General features: G+C 39.8%; 2 protein-coding genes across 2 annotated transcripts in view; one reads left to right on the top strand and one right to left on the bottom strand.

Annotated features, from left to right (window-relative positions):
• Positions 1–12110, top strand: part of fgfr1b (fibroblast growth factor receptor 1b) — a 29232-nt gene extending 17122 nt beyond the window's left edge. Inside the window, exons 14-17 of the mRNA XM_061876201.1 lie at positions 15–85; positions 7399–7536; positions 8862–8967; positions 10525–12110. Of these exons, the coding sequence (XP_061732185.1) occupies positions 15–85; positions 7399–7536; positions 8862–8967; positions 10525–10593 (384 nt within the window). The 3' untranslated portion in view covers positions 10594–12110. The remainder of the gene's footprint in view (positions 1–14; positions 86–7398; positions 7537–8861; positions 8968–10524) is intronic.
• On the bottom strand, positions 10756–14425 carry stc1l (stanniocalcin 1, like). The gene is made up of 5 exons (XM_061876205.1): positions 14302–14425; positions 12606–12748; positions 11368–11475; positions 11186–11289; positions 10756–11118 (listed from the first exon to the last, which is right to left on the bottom strand). Exons 1-5 carry the CDS (start codon positions 14423–14425, stop codon positions 10824–10826), a joined length of 774 nt encoding a protein of 257 aa, XP_061732189.1. The 3' UTR covers positions 10756–10823.
• Between the last annotated feature and the right edge of the window lie 6089 nt (positions 14426–20514).

Below are 20514 nucleotides of genomic sequence, written 5' to 3'. Positions count from 1 at the left end.
TTTCTGTTCCTCAGGGTCTGTTGCCCGTCAAGTGGACCGCGCCCGAAGCGCTGTTTGACCGCGTCTACACGCACCAAAGTGACGTGTGAGTCTGCGCCTTAGCATGCTGACCTGTGGGAGTAACACTCTCTAGTGGGTGTGGGGGTTCATGTCCACCGTAAGACCATGTCCACCGTAAGACCATGTCCACCGTGGTCTTCATATCGGTAATGTGGTTTCCACGTCTACTATTGTACACGTGGTCTTCTTATGGTGGACGTGGTCTTCTTATAAGATAAATGGTGTTTCTTTGTCCACTCTAGTGGACGTGGTCTTTCAATGTTCAATACAATATAGTGGACCTGGTCTTATAAGATACATGGTCTTTTCATGTCTTCTGTAGTGGACGTGGTCTTCCTATAAAGTAAATGGTGTTTTATTGTCCACCCTAGTGGACGTGGTCTCTATATGTTCATTGTAGTATAGTGGACCTGGTCTTATAAGAGACATGGTCTTTTCATGTCTTCTGTAGTGGACGTGGTCTTCCTATAAGATAAATGGTATTTCATCGTCTACTCTGGTGGACGTGGTCTTTCTATGTTCAATACAGTATAGTGGACCTGGTCTTATAAGGTAATGGTCTTTTCCTGTCTTTTGTAGTAGACGTGGTCTTCCTGTAAGATAAATGGTATTTCATTGTCCACTCTAGTGGACGTGGTCTCTATATGTTCAATGTAGTATAGTGGACCTGGTCTTATAAGATACATGGTCTTTTCATGTCTTCTGTAGTGGACGTGGTCTTACTATAAGGTAAATGGTGTTTCATTGTCCACTCTAGTGGACGTTGTCTTTCAATGTTCAATACAGTACAGTGGACCTGGTCTTATAAGATACATGGTCTTTTCATGTCTTCTGTAGTGGACGTGGTCTTCCTATAAGATAAATGGTGTTTCATCGTCCACTCTAGTGGACGTGGTTTTTCAATGTTCAATACAATATAGTAGACCTGGTCTTATAAGATACATGGTCTTTTCATGTCTTCTGTTGTGGACGTGGTCTTCCTATAAGATAAATGGTATTTCATTGTCTACTCTAGTGGACGTGGTCTCTATATGTTCAATGTAGTATAGTGGACCTGGTCTTATAAGATACATGGTCTTTTCATGTCTTCTGTAGTGGACGTGGTCTTCCTATAAGATAAATGGTATTTCATTGTCCACTCTTGTGGACGTGGTATTTCAATGTTCAATACAGTATAGTGGACCTGGTCTTATAAGATATATGGTCTTTTCATGTCTTCTGTAGTGGACGTGGTCTTCCTATAAGATAAATGGTGTTTTATTGTCCACCCTAGTGGACGTTGTCTTTCAATGTTCAATACAGTACAGTGGACCTGGTCTTATAAGATACATGGTCTTTTCATGTCTTCTGTAGTGGACGTGGTCTTCCTATAAGATAAATGGTGTTTCATTGTCCACTCTAGTGGACGTGGTCTCTCAATGTTTAATACAATATAGTGGACCTGGTCTTATAAGAGACATGGTCTTTTCATGTCTTCTGTAGTGGACGTGGTCTTCCTATAAGGTAAATGGTGTTTCATTGTCCACTCTAGTGGACGTGGTCTCTCAATGTTTAATACAATATAGTGGACCTGGTCTTATAAGATACATGGTCTTTTCATGTCTTCTGTAGTGGACGTGGTCTTCCTATAAAGTAAATGGTATTTCATTGTCCACTTTAGTGGACGTGGTCTCTATATGTTCAATGTAGTATAGTGGACCTGGTCTTATAAGAGACATGGTCTTTTCATGTCTTCTGTAGTGGACGTGGTCTTCCTATAAAGTAAATGGTATTTCATTGTCCACTTTAGTGGACGTGGTCTCTATATGTTCAATGTAGTATAGTGGACCTGGTCTTATAAGAGACATGGTCTTTTCATGTCTTCTGTAGTGGACGTGGTCTTCCTATAAGATAAATGGTGTTTCATTGTCCACTCTAGTGGACGTGGTATTTCAATGTTCAATACAGTATAGTGGACCTGGTCTTATAAGATACATGGTCTTTTCATGTCTTCTGTAGTGGACGTGGTCTTCCTATAAAGTAAATGGTATTTCATTGTCGACTTTAGTGGACGTGGTCTCTATATGTTCATTGTAGTATAGTGGACCTGGTCTTATAAGAGACATGGTCTTTTCATGTCTTCTGTAGTGGACGTGGTCTTCCTATAAGATAAATGGTATTTCATTGTCTACTCTGGTGGACGTGGTCTTTCTATGTTCAATACAGTATAGTGGACCTGGTCTTATAAGGTAATGGTCTTTTCATGTCTTCTGTAGTGGATGTGGTCTTACTATAAGGTAAATGGTATTTCATTGTCCACTCTAGTGGACGTGGTCTCTATATGTTCAATGTAGTATAGTAGACCTGGTCTTATAAGATACATGGTCTTTTCATGTCTTCTGTAGTGGACGTGGTCTTCCTATAAAGTAAATGGTGTTTTACTGTCCACTCTAGTGGACGTGGTCTTTCAATGTTCAATACAATATACTGGACCTGGTCTTATAAGATACATGGTCTTTTCATGTCTTCTGTAGTGGACGTGGTCTTCCTATAAGATAAATGGTATTTCATTGTCTACTCTGGTGGACGTGGTCTTTCTATGTTCAATACAGTATAGTAGACCTGGTCTTATAAGGTAATGGTATTTTCATGTCTTCTGTAGTAGACGTGGTCTTCCTATAAGGTAAATGGTATTTCATTGTCCACTCTAGTGGACGTGGTCTCTATATGTTCAATGTAGTATAGTGGACCTGGTCTTATAAGATACATAGTCTTTTCATGTCTTCTGTAGTGGATGTGGTCTTCCTATGAGATAAATGGTGTTTCATTGTCCACTCTAGTGGACGTGGTCTTTCAATGTTCAATACAATATACTGGACCTGGTCTTATAAGATACATGGTCTTTTCATGTCTTCTGTAGTGGACGTGGTCTTCCTATAGGATAAATGGTGTTTCTTTGTCCACTTTAGTGGACGTGGTCTTTCAGTGTTCAATGTAGTATAGTGGACCTGGTCTTATAAGATACATGGTCTTTTCATGTCTTCTGTAGTGGACGTGGTCTTCCTATAAGGTAAATGGTATTTCATTGTCCACTCTTGTAGACGTGGTATTTCAATGTTCAATACAGTATAGTGGACCTGGTCTTATAAGATACATGGTCTTTTCATATCTTCTGTAGTGGATGTGGTCTTCCTATAAAATAAATGGTGTTTCTTTGTCCACTCTAGTGGACGTGGTCTTTCAATGTTCAATACAGTATAGTGGACCTGGTCTTATAAGATACATGGTCTTTTCATGTCTTCTGTAGTGGACGTGGTCTTCCTATAAGATAAATGGTATTTCATTGTCTACTCTAGTGGACGTGGTCTCTATATGTTCAATGTAGTATAGTGGACCTGGTCTTATAAGAGACATGGTCTCTTCATGTCTTCTGTAGTGGACGTGGTCTTCCTATTAGATAAATGGTATTTCATTGTCCACTCTAGTGGACGTGGTCTCTATATGTTCAATGTAGTATAGTGGACCTGGTCTTATGAGATACATGGTCTTTTCATGTCTTCTGTAGTGGACGTGGTCTTCCTATAAGATGAATGGTGTTTCATCGTCCACTCTAGTGGACGTGGTCTTTCAATGTTCACTACAATATAGTGGACCTGGTCTTATAAGATACATGGTCTTTTCATGTCTTCTGTAGTGGACGTGGTCTTCCTATAGGATAAATGGTGTTTCTTTGTCCACTCTAGTGGATGTGGTCTTTCAGTGTTCAATGTAGTATAGTGGACCTGGTCTTATAAGATACATGGTCTTTTCATGTCTTCTGTAGTGGACGTGGTCTTCCTATAAGGTAAATGGTATTTCATTGTCCACTCTTGTAGACGTGGTATTTCAATGTTCAATACAGTATAGTGGACCTGGTCTTATAAGATACATGGTCTTTTCATATCTTCTGTAGTGGATGTGGTCTTCCTATAAGATAAATGGTGTTTCTTTGTCCACTCTAGTGGACGTGGTCTTTCAATGTTCAATACAGTATAGTGGACCTGGTCTTATAAGATACATGGTCTTTTCATGTCTTCTGTAGTGGACGTGGTCTTCCTATAAGATAAATGGTATTTCATTGTCTACTCTGGTGGACGTGGTCTTTCTATGTTCAATACAGTGTAGTAGACCTGGTCTTATAAGGTAATGGTATTTTCATGTCTTCTGTAGTAGACGTGGTCTTCCTATAAGATAAACGGTATTTCATTGTCCACTCTAGTGGACGTGGTCTCTATATGTTCAATGTAGTATAGTGGACCTGGTCTTATGAGATACATGGTCTTTTCATGTCTTCTGTAGTGGACGTGGTCTTCCTATAAGATGAATGGTGTTTCATCGTCCACTCTAGTGGACGTGGTCTTTCAATGTTCAATACAATATAGTGGACCTGGTCTTATAAGATACATGGTCTTTTCATGTCTTCTGTAGTGGACGTGGTCTTCCTATAGGATAAATGGTGTTTCTTTGTCCACTCTAGTGGACGTGGTCTTTCAATGTTCAATACAATATAGTGGACCTGGTCTTATTAGATACATGGTCTTTTCATGTCTTCTGTAGTGGACGTGGTCTTCCTTTAAGATAAATGGTGTTTTATTGTCCACCCTAGTGGACGTGGTCTCTATATGTTCATTGTAGTATAGTGGACCTGGTCTTATAAGAGACATGGTCTTTTCATGTCTTCTGTAGTGGACGTGGTCTTCCTATAAGATAAATGGTATTTCATTGTCTACTCTGGTGAACGTGGTCTTTCTATGTTCAATACAGTATAGTGGACCTGGTCTTATAAGGTAATGGTCTTTTCATGTCTTCTGTAGTGGACGTGGTCTTCCTATAAGATAAATGGTATTTCATTGTCTACTCTGGTGAACGTGGTCTTTCTATGTTCAATACAGTATAGTGGACCTGGTCTTATAAGGTAATGGTCTTTTCATGTCTTCTGTAGTAGACGTGGTCTTCCTATAAGATAAATGGTATTTCATTGTCTACTCTGGTGGACGTGGTCTTTCTATGTTCAATACAGTATAGTGGACCTGGTCTTATAAGGTAATGGTCTTTTCATGTCTTCTGTAGTAGACGTGGTCTTCCTATAAGATAAATGGTATTTCATTGTCCACTCTAGTGGACGTGGTCTCTATATGTTCAATGTAGTATAGTGGACCTGGTCTTATAAGATACGTAGTCTTTTCATGTCTTCTGTAGTGGACGTGGTCTTCCTATAAGATAAATGGTGTTTCTTTGTCCACTCTAGTGGACGTGGTCTTTCAATGTTCAATACAATATAGTGGACCTGGTCTTATAAGATACATGGTCTTTTCATGTCTTCTGTAGTGGACGTGGTCTTCCTATAAAGTAAATGGTATTTCATTGTCCACTTTAGTGGACGTGGTCTCTATATGTTCAATGTAGTATAGTGGACCTGGTCTTATAAGATACATGGTCTTTTCATGTCTTCTGTAGTGGACGTGGTCTTACTATAAGATAAATGGTGTTTCATTGTCCACTCTAGTGGACGTGGTATTTCAATGTTCAATACAGTATAGTGGACCTGGTCTTATAAGATACATGGTCTTTTCATGTCTTCTGTAGTGGACGTGGTCTTCCTATAAGGTAAATGGTGTTTCATTGTCCACTCTAGTGGACATGGTCTTTCAATGTTCAATACAATATAGTGGACCTGGTCTTATAAGATACATGGTCTTTTCATGTCTTCTGTAGTGGACGTGGTCCTACTATAAGATAAATGGTGTTTCATTGTCCACTCTAGTGGACGTGGTATTTCAATGTTCAATACAATATAGTGGACCTGGTCTTATAAATGTAGTATAGTGGACCTGATGTTATAAGAGACATGGTCTTTTCATGTCTTCTGTAGTGGACGTGGTCTTACTATAAGATAAATGGTGTTTCATTGTCCACTCTAGTGGACGTGGTCTTTCAATGTTCAATACAATATAGTGGACCTGGTCTTATAAGATACATGGTCTTTTCATGTCTTCTGCAGTGGACGTGGTCTTCCTATAAGGTAAATGGTATTTCATTGTCTACTCTAGTGGACGTGGTCTCTATATGTTCAATGTAGTATAGTGGACCTGGTCTTATAAATGTAGTATAGTGGACCTGATGTTATAAGAGACATGGTCTTTTCATGTCTTCTGTAGTGGACGTGGTCTTACTATAAGATAAATGGTGTTTCATTGTCCACTCTAGTGGACGTGGTCTTTCAATGTTCAATACAATATAGTGGACCTGGTCTTATAAATGTAGTATAGTGGACCTGATGTTATAAGAGACATGGTCTTTTCATGTCTTCTGTAGTGGACGTGGTCTTACTATAAGATAAATGGTGTTTCATTGTCCACTCTAGTGGACGTGGTCTTTCAATGTTCAATACAATATAGTGGACCTGGTCTTATAAGATACATGGTCTTTTCATGTCTTCTGTAGTGGACGTGGTCTTCCTATAAGATAAATGGTGTTTCATTGTCCACTCTAGTGGACGTGGTCTTTCAATGTTCAATACAATATAGTGGACCTGGTCTTATAAGATACATGGTCTTTTCATGTCTTCTGTAGTGGATGTGGTCTTCCTATAAGGTAAATGGTATTTCATTGTCCACTCTAGTGGACGTGGTCTCTATATGTTCAATGTAGTATAGTGGACCTGGTCTTATAAGATACATGGTCTTTTCATGTCTTTTGTAGTGGACGTGGTCTTCCTATTAGATAAATGGTATTTCATTGTCTACTCTGGTGGACGTAGTCTTTCTATGTTCAATACAGTATAGTGGACCTGGTCTTATAAGGTAATGGTATTTTTATGTCTTCTGTAGTGGACGTGGTCTTCCTATAAGTTAAATGGTATTTCATTGTCCACTCTAATGGACATAGTCTCTATATGTTCATTACAGTATAGTGGACCTGGTCTTATAAGAGACATGGTCTTTTCATGTCTTCTGTAGTGGACATGGTCTGCCTATTTTCAATATAGTATAGTGGACCTGGTCTTTTAAGAGACTTGGTCTTTTCATGTCTTCTGTAGTGGACGTGGTCTTCTCATAATAGAAATGGTCTTTCTGTCCTTTGTAGTGGACCTGGTCTTCGTGTAGTGGATGTGGTTTTCCATGTCCGCTACAGTCGGCGGGGTCTTTCTATGATAGACATGGTCTTTCTTTGTCCAATATAGTGGACGTGGTCTTTGTATAGTGAGTGTGGTTTTTCTCTGTCTACTATAGTGGATGTGGTCTTCTTCTGTTTTTTATGTGTGTGTGTTTTTTCACCGTCGTGGACATTCCAGTGTTAAAGTGGTCTCGTATGGCGCAGGTGGTCTTACGGTGTCCTGCTTTGGGAGATTTTCACACTGGGAGGTTCTCCTTATCCCGGCGTTCCTGTGGAGAACCTCTTCAAGCTCCTGAAGGAAGGTCATCGCATGGAAAAGCCTTTGGAGTGCACGCATGAGATGTGAGTACACAGACACACACACACACACACACACACACACACACACACACACACACACACACACAAGCAGATCTAAAAGCAGGAAACACCACACTTTATCGTTTGTGTGGACCAGATCTGGGCAAATTAAGGCCCGGGGTCCACGTGCGGCCCGTTAACCTTTTCAATCTGGCCCGCCGGACATTTCCAAATAATTAGGGACCGATGTCCCTTTGGGACAGAGGACCTTATTGATTTTCTAGCGTTTTATTATTATTCTTTATTATTATACCGCCGCCTCTTTGAGCTGTAATTTGACTCCCTTAACTTGCTTCAAAACTCACCAAATTGGATACACACATCAGGACTGGCGAAAATTGCGATCCAACCAAAAAAAACGAACTCCAACACTCAAAATTGCGCTCTAGCGCCCCGTTGGAGGAAAACGCAGACAAAATTGCCTCTAACTCCCAGTAGGAATGTCGTAGACACATGAAACAAAAACCTCGATGTAGGTCTCACTTAGACCTATTTTTCATACACTGACAACCCCCAGCTAAAATCCACACGAAGCTTGCAATTCCCCCTTCAATACAAAGTTGGGTAAAAAATTTCGCTTTTTTTCAAACATGATCTCTGAGGCCGTTTGTCAGTCGGCTTCCAATAAGCACAGGAGAGAGATTGAACGCTTCTGATTAAAAGTTGATGAAAGAGTTTGTGACAAATCTAAGAGACTGATGTATAATACATGTGTATACAACTTTTTCTCTGTGTAATAATCCATCCATCCATCTTGTACCGCTTATCCGGGCTTGGGTCGCGGGGGCAGAAGTCCAATCGGTCTCGTCCCTCGCTGCTTGGAGCTTTAATTTTTTTAGATCTTTAAGATGGAAAGTGTAGCTGCCATTATGATGTGCACTCATCTTTTCTAAGTTTTCAACTATACAAAGTATTTCAATGGTTGGAATATGTGCTTATGGATGATATACCATTTACTATGGTAATCTAATTAGTTACTATGGTAACCTAATTAGTTACTATGGTCATCTAATGAGTTACTATGGTAATCTACATCACAGCAGCTCAGACGAGGCACCAAGCAGTGTGGGCGGAAAGCGTTTCCACAGACGCGGAAGGAGATTTTCGCAACAAAGTTCTAAAGCTTCGTGATGTATCACTAATAAGTTATTTTGCCAGTAGATGCACTCACCTGACATTGATTACGGAAGCTTCACACCTTTTTAGAAGTGTAAAAGTGGAAGCTGAAAGAAGAAGAAGTGTGTAGTCGCCTTCTATCCACCATTGAGCATCACGACAGTAAAACAAGACATGTCCATCTCCGGCAGCTACGTCATGATGCGAGACTGCTGGCACGCCGTCCCGTCCTGTCGGCCAACTTTCCAGAGGCTGGTGGAAGATCTGGACAGAACGCTAGCTCTGGTAGCTAATCAGGTAACCCCGAGGAGACGCCATCACATTCAGTCTTCTAGAATACCAGCAAGCATCATTAATACTGCTAACCTTGCTAATATTGTCACAAGGCTGCTCTTGCTAACACTGCCAATTAGTGATGTGCGGTACTACCGATTTTCTTTCATTATATATTGTTTATCATACAATATTTATTATTATTATCATTAATATGTTAGTAATGTATTTATCAATATATGTATTCATTTTTAACTTTGAAGTATATTGAGGCATTGGCGTGAATAACGATATAGCCAAGCTAATACAACCCAAAAAAAAAACTGAACAAAATTATACAAAGTAAAAAATGGTGTTTGAAACCATAACAAAAGGAAATAAGTAACTGTCAGGTTTAAACCCCGATGACGTCTAATAAACAGACAAGAAGCAAGGAATTAAACAGAGACAGGATTCAATTTGGCTCATGAGGGGAAACGTCTGGGTTGTACTCTTGTACAGTCTTCCACCACGCTCTGACAAAATGGTTTTATTTGGACGTTCCCTGATTACATAGCAACAGCTGTTTCCAAGGGGAGATGGGGTCGTAAAAAGCTGTTGCACGCGGTCACAAAACAGTTCAAAGAAAAGATGCCCGGAGCTTGCGTCAGGTCCTGCTTCCTCTCCGCTTTGTAGATCTCGGGTCAAGACAAGATCTTCCCGTGGATCACAATAGAGCAAAGAAACCGACACCTTCATGTCGCTTCCCATCGTACACAGTGGCGTTTTACAAGCCTTTTGCTTGGTAAGATCAAAGACAGTTTTTCTCTCCTCGCCGTGAACTCATGGGAACAGTAAGTTTTGTGATAACTTGCGTACAGTTATTCTGACAGTAACATAAAAAACCGTTAAAGTAAATAAATTAAGAAGAAACTAGTACTAGAAAAACAGTAAGTCGCAATTCAGTTACATTAACACATTTGTTAATGTAACTGGCGAAGTTGGTAGAGTGGCTGTGCCAGTAATCTGAGGGTTACTGGTCCAATCCCCACCTTCTACCATCCTAGTCACGTCCGTTGTGTCCTTGGGCAAGACACTTCACCCTTGCTCCTGATGGGATCCTGGTGAGCTAGCTGCCTTGCATGGCAGCTCCCACCGTCAGTGTGTGTGAATGTGGAAATAGTGTCAAAGGGCTTTGAGTACCTTGAAGGTAGAAAAGCGCTATACAAGTATAACCCATTTACTATTTACATTCCTCATTTAATTACTTTTTCACACTGTGTTCCTGTTAATGATTCACATTATCCCAGATAAATCAAAAGTATCGATATTTTGATTTGAGAATCGATACCAGAGCAGACAGATCTGGTATCGGCGATATCGACCCGCACTTTAATACTGCTTATATTGCTAGCATTGCTTATGTTGGGCTAATACCGCTGGCTCCTGGCACTGCTAATGTTGCTAATGCTACTAACACTGCTAGCATTGCTGATGCTAAGCTAACTGTGCTATCACCACTAGCGCCACCAGCATGTCTAAAGGTTTGTTGACGTTAGCATCTGGCGTGATCAAATAGCTAACGTTCAGCTCCTCCTTCAGGACTATCTGGACTTGTCCCTCAGCCACAACCCTCTGCTTGGCTCCTCCCACTGGACCCGGGCCACGTAGACGCCGTCTTTGTTGTCTGTACTGGCAATGTTGTAAATAAGTGTCAATATGAGGGAGCGACGTGTCAATCAAATTTTTTCTTGTCTTGGTGAGAGTTTGATTGACAGGGAACAGAAAACACGCTTGATGCTTCAAACTTTTAATTTATGCAAATGAGGTCACGTCTTAAAGGACGCTCCGTGTCCGGCACGAAGGCGTCCTGGAGACAATAAATATCTGGATTCCTTCTTCTACTGGTGGCCGCTTGGCCCCGCCTCCTGGCCCTGCAGCGAGCGCTTCCTGGCAAAGAGGTGGGTGGGGTCGCGACCCCGGAAGCCGGGCTGGACGTTGAAGACAGGAACGTTCCTCCAGCTGGCCGGGTCGCTGAAGGTGGCGGCGGCCTGGCCGGCCTCGCACTCTTTGCTCTGGACCAGCTGGAGGAAAGTCTCCATGTCTGGCCCCAAACGGGCCAGCAGGCCGGCTCGCACCGCCGCCACCGTCTGCTCGTCGCACGCCTGCAGCGTCTGAAGCAGCGTGCTGTAGTACCTGGACGCAGCACGGGTCAGAGGTCAATAGGAGGAGTCTTCATTGACTGAGGGGGGCGTGTCCTTACCTGTTCGGGAAGTGGGCGGGCACCTGCACCACCTCCCCGAAGGCGTCCGGGTTGGTGCGCGCGACCGTGCAGATGTCCAGGCTGCTGAAGCACTCTTCCTCCACCTGAGGCACGCAAACACAAGTCAGTCAGGGGGGGCGGGGTTTGAGGGCGGAGCTTAAAAACATGTCCCTCCCGCTGACCTCGGCGATCATCCTCTGGAAGATGTTACATCGGCGGATGGTTTGGAAAACCTTGTTGCCGATTCCCTGAGCGATGCAGTGCAGACTCTTCTTGACAAAGGTTTTACCCTGCAAACATACAGATTTTTACGTCTAATCCCTCTTGGAACACCAAACTGCGCCCAGGACCCAACCTCCAGGCTGATGATTTTAGCTTGTCCTGATGAATTTGGAGGTAATCCTCCTTTTTCATTATCCCATTTAAAGCACCAGAGCAAAATACTACAACCACCACGCTTGATGGTAGGTTTGGTGTTCCTGGGATTAAAGGCCTCACCTTTAGGGAGAAATACAGAGCGCCAATAAACCTTAAAGGCACTGCCTTTGCGTGCCGGTCCAATCACGTAATATCTACGGCTTTTCACACACACAAGTGAATGCAAGGCATACTTCGTCAACAGCCATACAGGTCATGCTGAGGGTGGCCGTATAAACAACTCTTAACACTGTTGAAAATATGCGCCACACTGTGAACCCACACCAAACAAAAATTTCGGGAGAACATCCGCACAGTAACACAACAGAACAAATACCCAGCACCCCTTGCAGCACTAACTCTTCCGGGACGCTACAATATACAAAGAGAAATTAAAAAATCATGTAAACAAACACCTTGGGCCATAACAGGTAAATTAATAACAGATTTGTTTGAATGTAAACATTTAAAAAAAAAAAACACGCCTTGTAGCAAATACTGTGATGATGTCATATTGACCACGCCCCCCTGCAGGACAGGTATCTTGGCAATTTAGTGGAAACCCTGTCATCTACTTGTTAATATCTGGTTACTTTCTCTTGTAATATGTTTATATATCTAAAATATAAGAAGCACGGCGGTATAGCTCGGTTGGTAGAGTGGCCATGCACGCAACTTGAGGGTTCCAAGTTCGCTCCCCACTTCTGCCATCCTAGTCACTACCGTCGTGTCCTTGGGCAAGACACTTTACCCACCTGCTCCCAGTGCCACCCACACTGGTTTAAATGTAACTTAGAGATTGGGTTTCACTATGTAAAGCGCTTTGAGTCACTAGAGAAAAGCGCTATATAAATATAATTCACTTCACTTATTCTTCTGTGGTTAGTTTTTGGGTTGTGTTACAATTGTGGGTATCCATCCAATACCTGCTGGTTACTGGGGCAATATTGTGCATACCAATGCTGATACTGATCACAATCTGAACGCTCAAAGACACGCCCACCTCCGTGTTGAACGTCGCCGCCGAGTGGAGGAAGAGCTCGCAGATCTCGTGCATCCCGTCCGTGTCGCAGGTGGAGTTTTCCAGACAGGAGAAGAAGCCGCAGCCCACCGCCACGGCGCCGTTCAGGCATCGCGCCACGTCGGCTGCGTCAGCGCCGCACAAAAACACAAAACGCGCTTTTTTTTAGTTTAACTTTAAGTACAAACGCACCCAAAACCTCCTTAGACCTTCATGTCAGATGAAATGAGAAGTACAAACCCTGTTTCCATATGAGTTGGGAAATTGTGTTGGATGTAAATATAAACGGAATGCAATGATTTGCAAATCTTTTTCAACCCGCATTTGATGTTCAAACTCATTATTTTTTTGCAAATAATAATTATTTTAGAATTTCATGGCTGCAACACGTGCCAAAGTAGTTGGGAAAGGGCATGTTCACCACTGTTACATCACCTTTTCTTTTAACAACACTCAATAAACGTTTGGGAACTGAGGAAAGTAATCGTTGAAGCTTTGAAAGTGGAATTGTTTCCCATTCTTATTTTTTGTAGAGCTTCAGTCGTTCAACATTCCGGGGTCTCCGCTGTCGTATTTTACGCTTCAAGACCAGACTTAAGACCAGGGGAGACACGGCCTTCTCTGTGGTCGGCCCTGAGGTCTGGAACACTCTGCCGCTCCATGTTCAAACTGCTTCCACAGTGGAGTGTTTTAAGTCTCGTCTTAAGACCCACTTTTATTCTTTGGCTTTTAACACTACGTGAGTTGTGTGGTCCTCTGTCCTCTGTTGTCCTCTAGTGTTTTTTATACACTTTGATTTTTATTTTACTGTTTTAATTGATTTTACCCTTTAAAATAGTTTTTAATCATATTTTTTTTATATTGTTTTTATTGGTTTTATTTTATTTTATTTGTTTTATTCAGTCATTGGTGGAGCATAATATTGTTTTTAACATGGCTGTGCAGCACTTTGGAAACGTTATTGTTGTTTAAATGTGCTATATAAATAAAGTGGATTGGATTGATTGGATTCATAATCCGCCACACATTTTCGACGGGAGACAGAGCTTTAACTCGCACTTACAGATGTAGCGACAAACTGTATTTAGTGACAGTGGTTTTTCTGAAGTGTTCCTGAGCCCATGTGGTGATATCCTTTAGAGATTGATGTCGGTTTTTGATACAGTGCCGTCTGAAGGATCGAAGGTCACGGTCATTCAATGTTGGTTTCCGGCCATGCCGCTGACGTGGAGTTATTTCTCCAGATTCTCTGAACCTTTTGATGATATTATGGAGCGTAGATGTTGAAATCCCTTAAATTTCTTTCAATTGCACTTTGAGAAACGTTGTACTTAAACTGTTTGACTATTTGCTCACGCAGTTGTGGACAAAGGGGTGTACCTCGCCCCATCCTTTCTTGTGAAAGACTGAGCATTTTTTGGGGAAGCTGTTTTTATACCCAATCATGGCACCCCCCTGTTCCTAATTATCCTGCACACCTGTGGGATGTTCCAAATAAGCGTTTGATGAGCATTCCTCAACTTTATCAGTATTTATTGCCACCTTTCCCAACTTCTTTGTCACGTGTTGCTGGCATCAAATTCTAATTTATATTTCTATTTACATCTAACACAATTTCCCAACTCATATGGAAACGGGGTTTGTAGAGAGGAGATGAAATAATATTAAGTGTTCTCACCCGGGCTGTTGGAGGAGAAGCGGGCCCTGCGGGGGGCGGCCTCCTCGGGCAAGAGGTCGAAGCACGAGGCCGAGGCGAGCACCAGGACCAGCAGCGGCGCGGCGTAGGAGGCTGACATCTTCATGAGGAGGATGCTTGCGATGAGGTGGTCTCGGTGTACGCCCGGTCTTTATAGGGGGGGTCCGCTGGCCCTCCACCAATCACAGCGGGTAATTGCTGCCGTTACGGGACGGAAGAATGTTCGTGAGGGGAGACTGGGAACTTCCACGTCGTTGGGATTCTGCTCACGTTCGTGCGTGTGTGTGTGTGTGCGTGTGTGTGTGTGTGTGTGTACTAGAGCAGAACCACATGCTCACTCAACACCAACACAGACCTCAATTATAAACTATAACATTTACACTAGTAAACTATCCATCCATCCATTTTCTACCGCTTGTCCCTTTCTGGGTGGCGGGGGGGGTCTCAGCTGCATTAAGGCGGAAGGCGGCGTACACCCTGGACAAGTCGCCGCCTCATCGCAGGGCCAAAAGTTGTCTAGTATGTTTAGTATGTTCACTATTTTATTTAAGGACTTGCTTTCGGTCCCCTAGAGGGGGGGGGGGGGTTGCCCACATCTGAGGTCCTCTCCAAGGTTTCTCATAGTCAGCATTGTCACTGGCGTCCCACTGGATGTGAATTCTCCCTGCCCACTGGGTGTGAGTTTTCCTTGCCCTTTTGTGGGTTCTTCCGAGGATGTTGTAGTCGTAATGATTTGTGCAGTCCTTTGAGACATTTGTGATTTGGGGCTATATAAATAAACATTGATTGATTGAACAGCAATAATAAACATGTTTAATGTACCCTAAGATTTGTTGTTCAAATAAAGGCAATAATGCCATTTATTTGTGGTCCACTTGATTTAGAAAAGTACAGAAATAATTTTAGTATCGGTACCAGGACCAAAATATTGGTATCGTTACAACACCAGTCTTGAATTATACCAAGTATTTCAATGGCCGGAATCTGCAATTTTGCATGAAATACTAGTTAGTATGGTAATCTAAATTAGTTACTATGGTAATGTAAATCACAGCAGATTAGACGAGGCGCCAAGCAGTGTGGGTGGGGAGCGTTTCCACAGAGTGTCCGGGACAGACGCGGAGGGAGATTTTTTACAACAAAGTTCTGAAGCTTAGTGATAAATCAGATATATCAGATTGTAGGTGTTTTTTTGTGTGTTTTTGTTTGAGTGAATTATATTTATATTTATATAGCGCTTTTCTCTAGTGACTCAAAGCGCTTTACAAAATCTAACTTACATTTAAAGCAGTGTGGGTGGCACTGGGAACTTGTGGGTAAACTGTCTTGCCCAAGGACACAACGGCAGAGACTAGGATGGTGGAAACGGGGATCGAACCTGGAACCCTCAAGTTGCTGGCACGGCCGCTCTACCAACCGAGCTATGCCGCATATTTCACTGTGTTTGTTGCATTTTTTTTTTTGCAATATGTGGATGGAGAGGGGGTGTGACGTTCATTTGTTGTCAATAATAGTGTTTTTCAATCTTTTTTGAGCCAAGGCACATTTTTTGCGTTGAAAAAATGCGTAGGTACACCACCAGCAGAAATCATAAACTCAGTTGACAGTAAAAAGTCGTCGTCGCAATTGTTTGATATGACTTTAATGCATAACCAAGCATGCATGACTATAGCTCTTGTCTCAAAGTAGGTGTACTGTCACCACCTGTCACATCCCACCCTGACTTATTTGGACTTTTTTGCTGTTTTCCTGTGTGTAGTGTTTTACTTCTTGTCTTGCGCTCCTATTTTGGTGGCTTTTTTTGTTTTTTCTGTATTTTCCTGGAGCAGTTTCATGTCTTCCTTACAGCGATATTCTCCTCTCCTGCTTTGTTTTAGCAATCAAGAATATTTCAGTTGTTTTTATCCTTCTTTGTGAGGACATTGTTGATCGTTGTGTCATGTTCGGATGTACATTGTCTTTGCGCCACAGTAAGTCTTTGCTGTCGTCCAGCATTCTGTTTTTGTTTACTTTGTAACCATACTTGCCAACCCTCCTGATATTTCCGGGAGACTCCCGAATTTCAGTACCCCTCCCGAAAATCTCCCGGGGCAACCATTCTCCCGAATTTCTCCCGATTTCCAGCCGGGGGTGTGCCTTAAAGGCACTGCCTTTAAATCCTAACTATGTTATACACCCCGCGAGCACCAAACACCCTCCTCCCTGCGTGGTTGAGGTGGGCGGGGTTTGGTGCTCGCGGGGTGTATAATATAGTCAGGAATTATCATGGATGCAAAGGATTCTGGGTATTTGTTGTGTTGCGTTTATGTTGTGCTACTGTGAGGATTTTCTCCCGAAATGTGTTTGTCATTCTTCTTTTGTGTGGGTTCACAATGTGGCGCATATTAGTAGGAGTGTTAAAGTTGTTTATATCACAACCGTCAGTGTACTCTCTGTCACCCAGTATGCCTTTCATTCCTGTGCGTGCATCCGCATAAGTCTCTCATAACATATTGCTGACCTGGCAAGCAGTTTGTACATGTTGTAGAAGGTGTTTAAAGCAACGGCTTCATAGCATGCCCTTATTCTTGTCATCTGGGTGACCACCAGCAGAATAGTTGCGGCTCCCATTGTCTTCCTCATTTTGTGAAACGGGCCGAAATGGCTCTTTGAGTGGTAAAGGTTGCCGACCCTTGGTATAGTGTAAATCAGTGTATATAATATAGTGTTTGTAGGAGCCTAAATACTGTTTAAGTTAATTTACATTTTATGGAAGGTGCTTTATGTTTATTCAGCCAAAAGGGGACTATTTACTTTATTTGCATGTTAAGAAAATCGATATATTGAATGCGTTAGAATAATTATATAAAGCTCACTTTAGTTGTAATTATTACATTTGTCAAAATGATGTGATGACGTAACTGTTTTAAGTGCATATATGGCTGAAGGATCTGTGTGGTAAGGGGGTTTTTGGTCGCAGGGTGTCATGGGTAATTGCTGTCAGGTGCGGTGGAATCGAGCCACACAGTTTTTTGACCTCACTCATACTTATTCTCATTCATACTTTTTCTAACTCGTACTGCAACAAACTCTCTTTATTTTGTCATTCATTTGTTCCCACACCGTGACTGTTTTATGTTTTGAATTATTAAGATCACAAGTAAACCATACAAACCAAGAAGAACGTCTGGAGTTTTGTTTTGTTGTTGCCGCAGCAAGCGGAGTGAATGTGATAGTAGAGGAGCGTCAAGCTTAAGGCTACTTTAGGAATCTACAGTGTTTATAGTGTAAATCAGTGTATATAATATAGTGTGTATTGTGTAAATCAGTGTATATAATATGGTGTGTATAGTGTAAATCAGTGTATATAATATAGTGTGTGTTGTGTAAATCAGTGTATATAATATAGTGTGTATAGTTTAAATCAGTGTTTATAATAAAGTGTGTATAGTGTAAATCAGTGCATATATATATAATATAGTGCATATATTGTAAATCAGTGTATATAATATAGTGTGTATAGTGTAAATCAGTGTATATAATATAGTGTGTATTGTGTAAATCAGTGTATATAATATAGTGTGTATAGTTTAAATCAGTGTTTATAATAAAGTGTGTATAGTGTAAATCAGTGCATATATATATAATATAGTGCATATATTGTAAATCAGTGTATATAATATAGTGTGTATAGTGTAAATCAGTGTATATAATATAGTGCATATATTGTAAATCAGTGTATATAATATAGTGTGTATTGTGTAAATCAGTGTATATAATATAGTGCATATATTGTAAATCAGTGTATATAATATAGTAGCTGAGATAGGCGCCAGCGCCCCCCGCGACCCCGAAAGGGAATAAGCGGTAGAAAATGGATGGATGGATGGATAATATAGTGTGTATTGTGTAAATCAGTGTATATAATATAGTGCATATATTGTAAATCAGTGTATATAATATAGTGTGTATAGTGTAAATCAGTGTATATAATATAGTGCATATATTGTAAATCAGTGTATATAATATAGTGTGTATTGTGTAAATCAGTGTATATAATATAGTGTGTATAGTTTAAATCAGTGTATATAATATAGTGCATATAGTGTAAATCAGTGTATATAATATAGTGTGTATTGTGTAAATCAGTGTATATAATATAGTGTGTATAGTGTAAATTAGTGTATATAATATAATGCGTGTTGTGTAAATCAGTGTATATAATATAGTGTGTATTGTGTAAATCAGTGTATATAATATAGTGTGTATTGTGTAAATCAGTGTATATAATATAGTGTGCTTAGTTTAAATCAGTGTTTATAATAAAGTGTGTATAGTGTACACTCCAGTGTATATAATATAGTGCATATAGTGTAATTCAGTGTATATAATATAGTGTGTATTTTGTAAATCAGTGTATATAATATAGTGCATATAGTGTAAATCAGTGTATATAATATAGTGTGTATAGTGTAAATCAGTGTATATAATATAGTGCATATAGTGTAAATCAGTGTATATAATATAGTGTGTATAGTGTAAATCAGTGTATATAATATAGTGCATATAGTGTAAATCAGTGTATATAATATAGTGTGTATAGTGTAAATCAGTGTATATAATATAGTGTGTATTGTGTAAATCAGTGTATATAATGTGTGTATAGTGTAAATCAGTGTATATGATGTAGTATGTATAGTGTAAATCAGTGTATATAATATAGTGTGTATAGTGTAAATCAGTGTATATAATATAGTGCATATAGTGTAAATCAGTGTATATAATGTGTGTATAGTGTAAATCAGTGTATATAATATAGTGCATATAGTGTAAATCAGTGTATATGATATAGTGTGTATAGTGTAAATCAGTGTATATAATATAGTGCATATAGTGTAAATCAGTGTATATGATATAGTGTGTATAGTGTAAATCAGTGTATATAATATAGTGCATATAGTGTAAATCAGTGTATATGATATAGTGCATATAGTGTAAATCAGTGTATATAATATAGTGCATATAGTGTAAATCAGTGTATATGATATAGTGTGTATAGTGTAAATCAGTGTATATAATATAGTGCATATAGTGTAAATCAGTGTATATAATATAGTGTGTATAGTGTAAATCAGTGTATATAATATAGTGCATATAGTGTAAATCAGTGTATATAATATAGTGTGTATAGTGTAAATCAGTGTATATAATATAGTGTGTATTGTGTAAATCAGTGTATATAATGTGTGTATAGTGTAAATCAGTGTATATGATGTAGTATGTACAGTATAGTGTAAATCAGTGTATATGATATAGTGTGTATAGTGTAAATCAGTGTATATAATATTGTGTGTATAGTGTAAATCAGTGTATATAATATAGTGCATATAGTGTAAATCAGTGTATATAATGTGTGTATAGTGTAAATCAGTGTATATAATAGTGCATATAGTGTAAATCAGTGTATATGATATAGTGTGTATAGTGTAAATCAGTGTATATAATATAGTGCATATAGTGTAAATCAGTGTATATGATATAGTGTGTATAGTGTAAATCAGTGTATATAATATAGTGCATATAGTGTAAATCAGTGTATATAATATAGTGCATATAGTGTAAATCAGTGTATATAATATAGTGCATATAGTGTAAATCAGTGTATATGATATAGTGTGTATAGTGTAAATCAGTGTATATAATATAGTGTGTATAGTGTAAATCAGTGTATATAATATAGTGTGTATTGTGTAAATCAGTGTATATAATATAGTGTGTATAGTGTAAATCAGTGTATATAATATAGTGTGTATTGTGTAAATCAGTGTATATAATATAGTGTGTATAGTGTAAATCAGTGTATATAATATAGTGCATATAGTGTAAATCAGTGTATATGATATAGTGTGTATAGTGTAAATCAGTGTATATAATATAGTGCATATAGTGTAAATCAGTGTATATAATATTGTGCATATAGTGTAAATCAGTGTATATAATATAGTGTGTATAGTGTAAATCAGTGTATATAATATAGTGCATATAGTGTAAATCAGTGTATATAATATAGTGTGTATTGTGTAAATCAGTGTATATAATAGTGAATCTATATAATAGTGTATCAGTGTAAATAATAAAATGTCTTGAAAGTTGTAGCGTTCGCATCACCTTTGATCTTTTGAAGTAGCAGAGAGGTCATGTGACCAGTGATGGTGG

The sequence above is a fragment of the Nerophis ophidion genome, linkage group LG17 (assembly GCF_033978795.1).
Source record: "Nerophis ophidion isolate RoL-2023_Sa linkage group LG17, RoL_Noph_v1.0, whole genome shotgun sequence".
Taxonomy (NCBI): domain Eukaryota; kingdom Metazoa; phylum Chordata; class Actinopteri; order Syngnathiformes; family Syngnathidae; genus Nerophis; species Nerophis ophidion.
This window is presented reverse-complemented; position numbering and strand designations above follow the sequence as displayed.

What these genes read in the sequence shown, in the direction of transcription:
- stc1l (XM_061876205.1), bottom strand. Translation starts at nt 14,425, where the DNA reads ATGAAGATGTCAGCCTCCTACGCCGCGCCGCTGCTGGTCCTGGTGCTC. An exon ending in CTTCTCCTCCAACAGCCCGG is followed by an intron (nt 12,749 to 14,301) that starts GTGAGAACACTT and finishes GCGCTGACGCAG; the next exon opens with CCGACGTGGCGCGATGCCTG. An exon ending in CCCGCCCACTTCCCGAACAG is followed by an intron (nt 11,119 to 11,185) that starts GTAAGGACACGC and finishes TGCTGCGTCCAG; the next exon opens with GTACTACAGCACGCTGCTTC.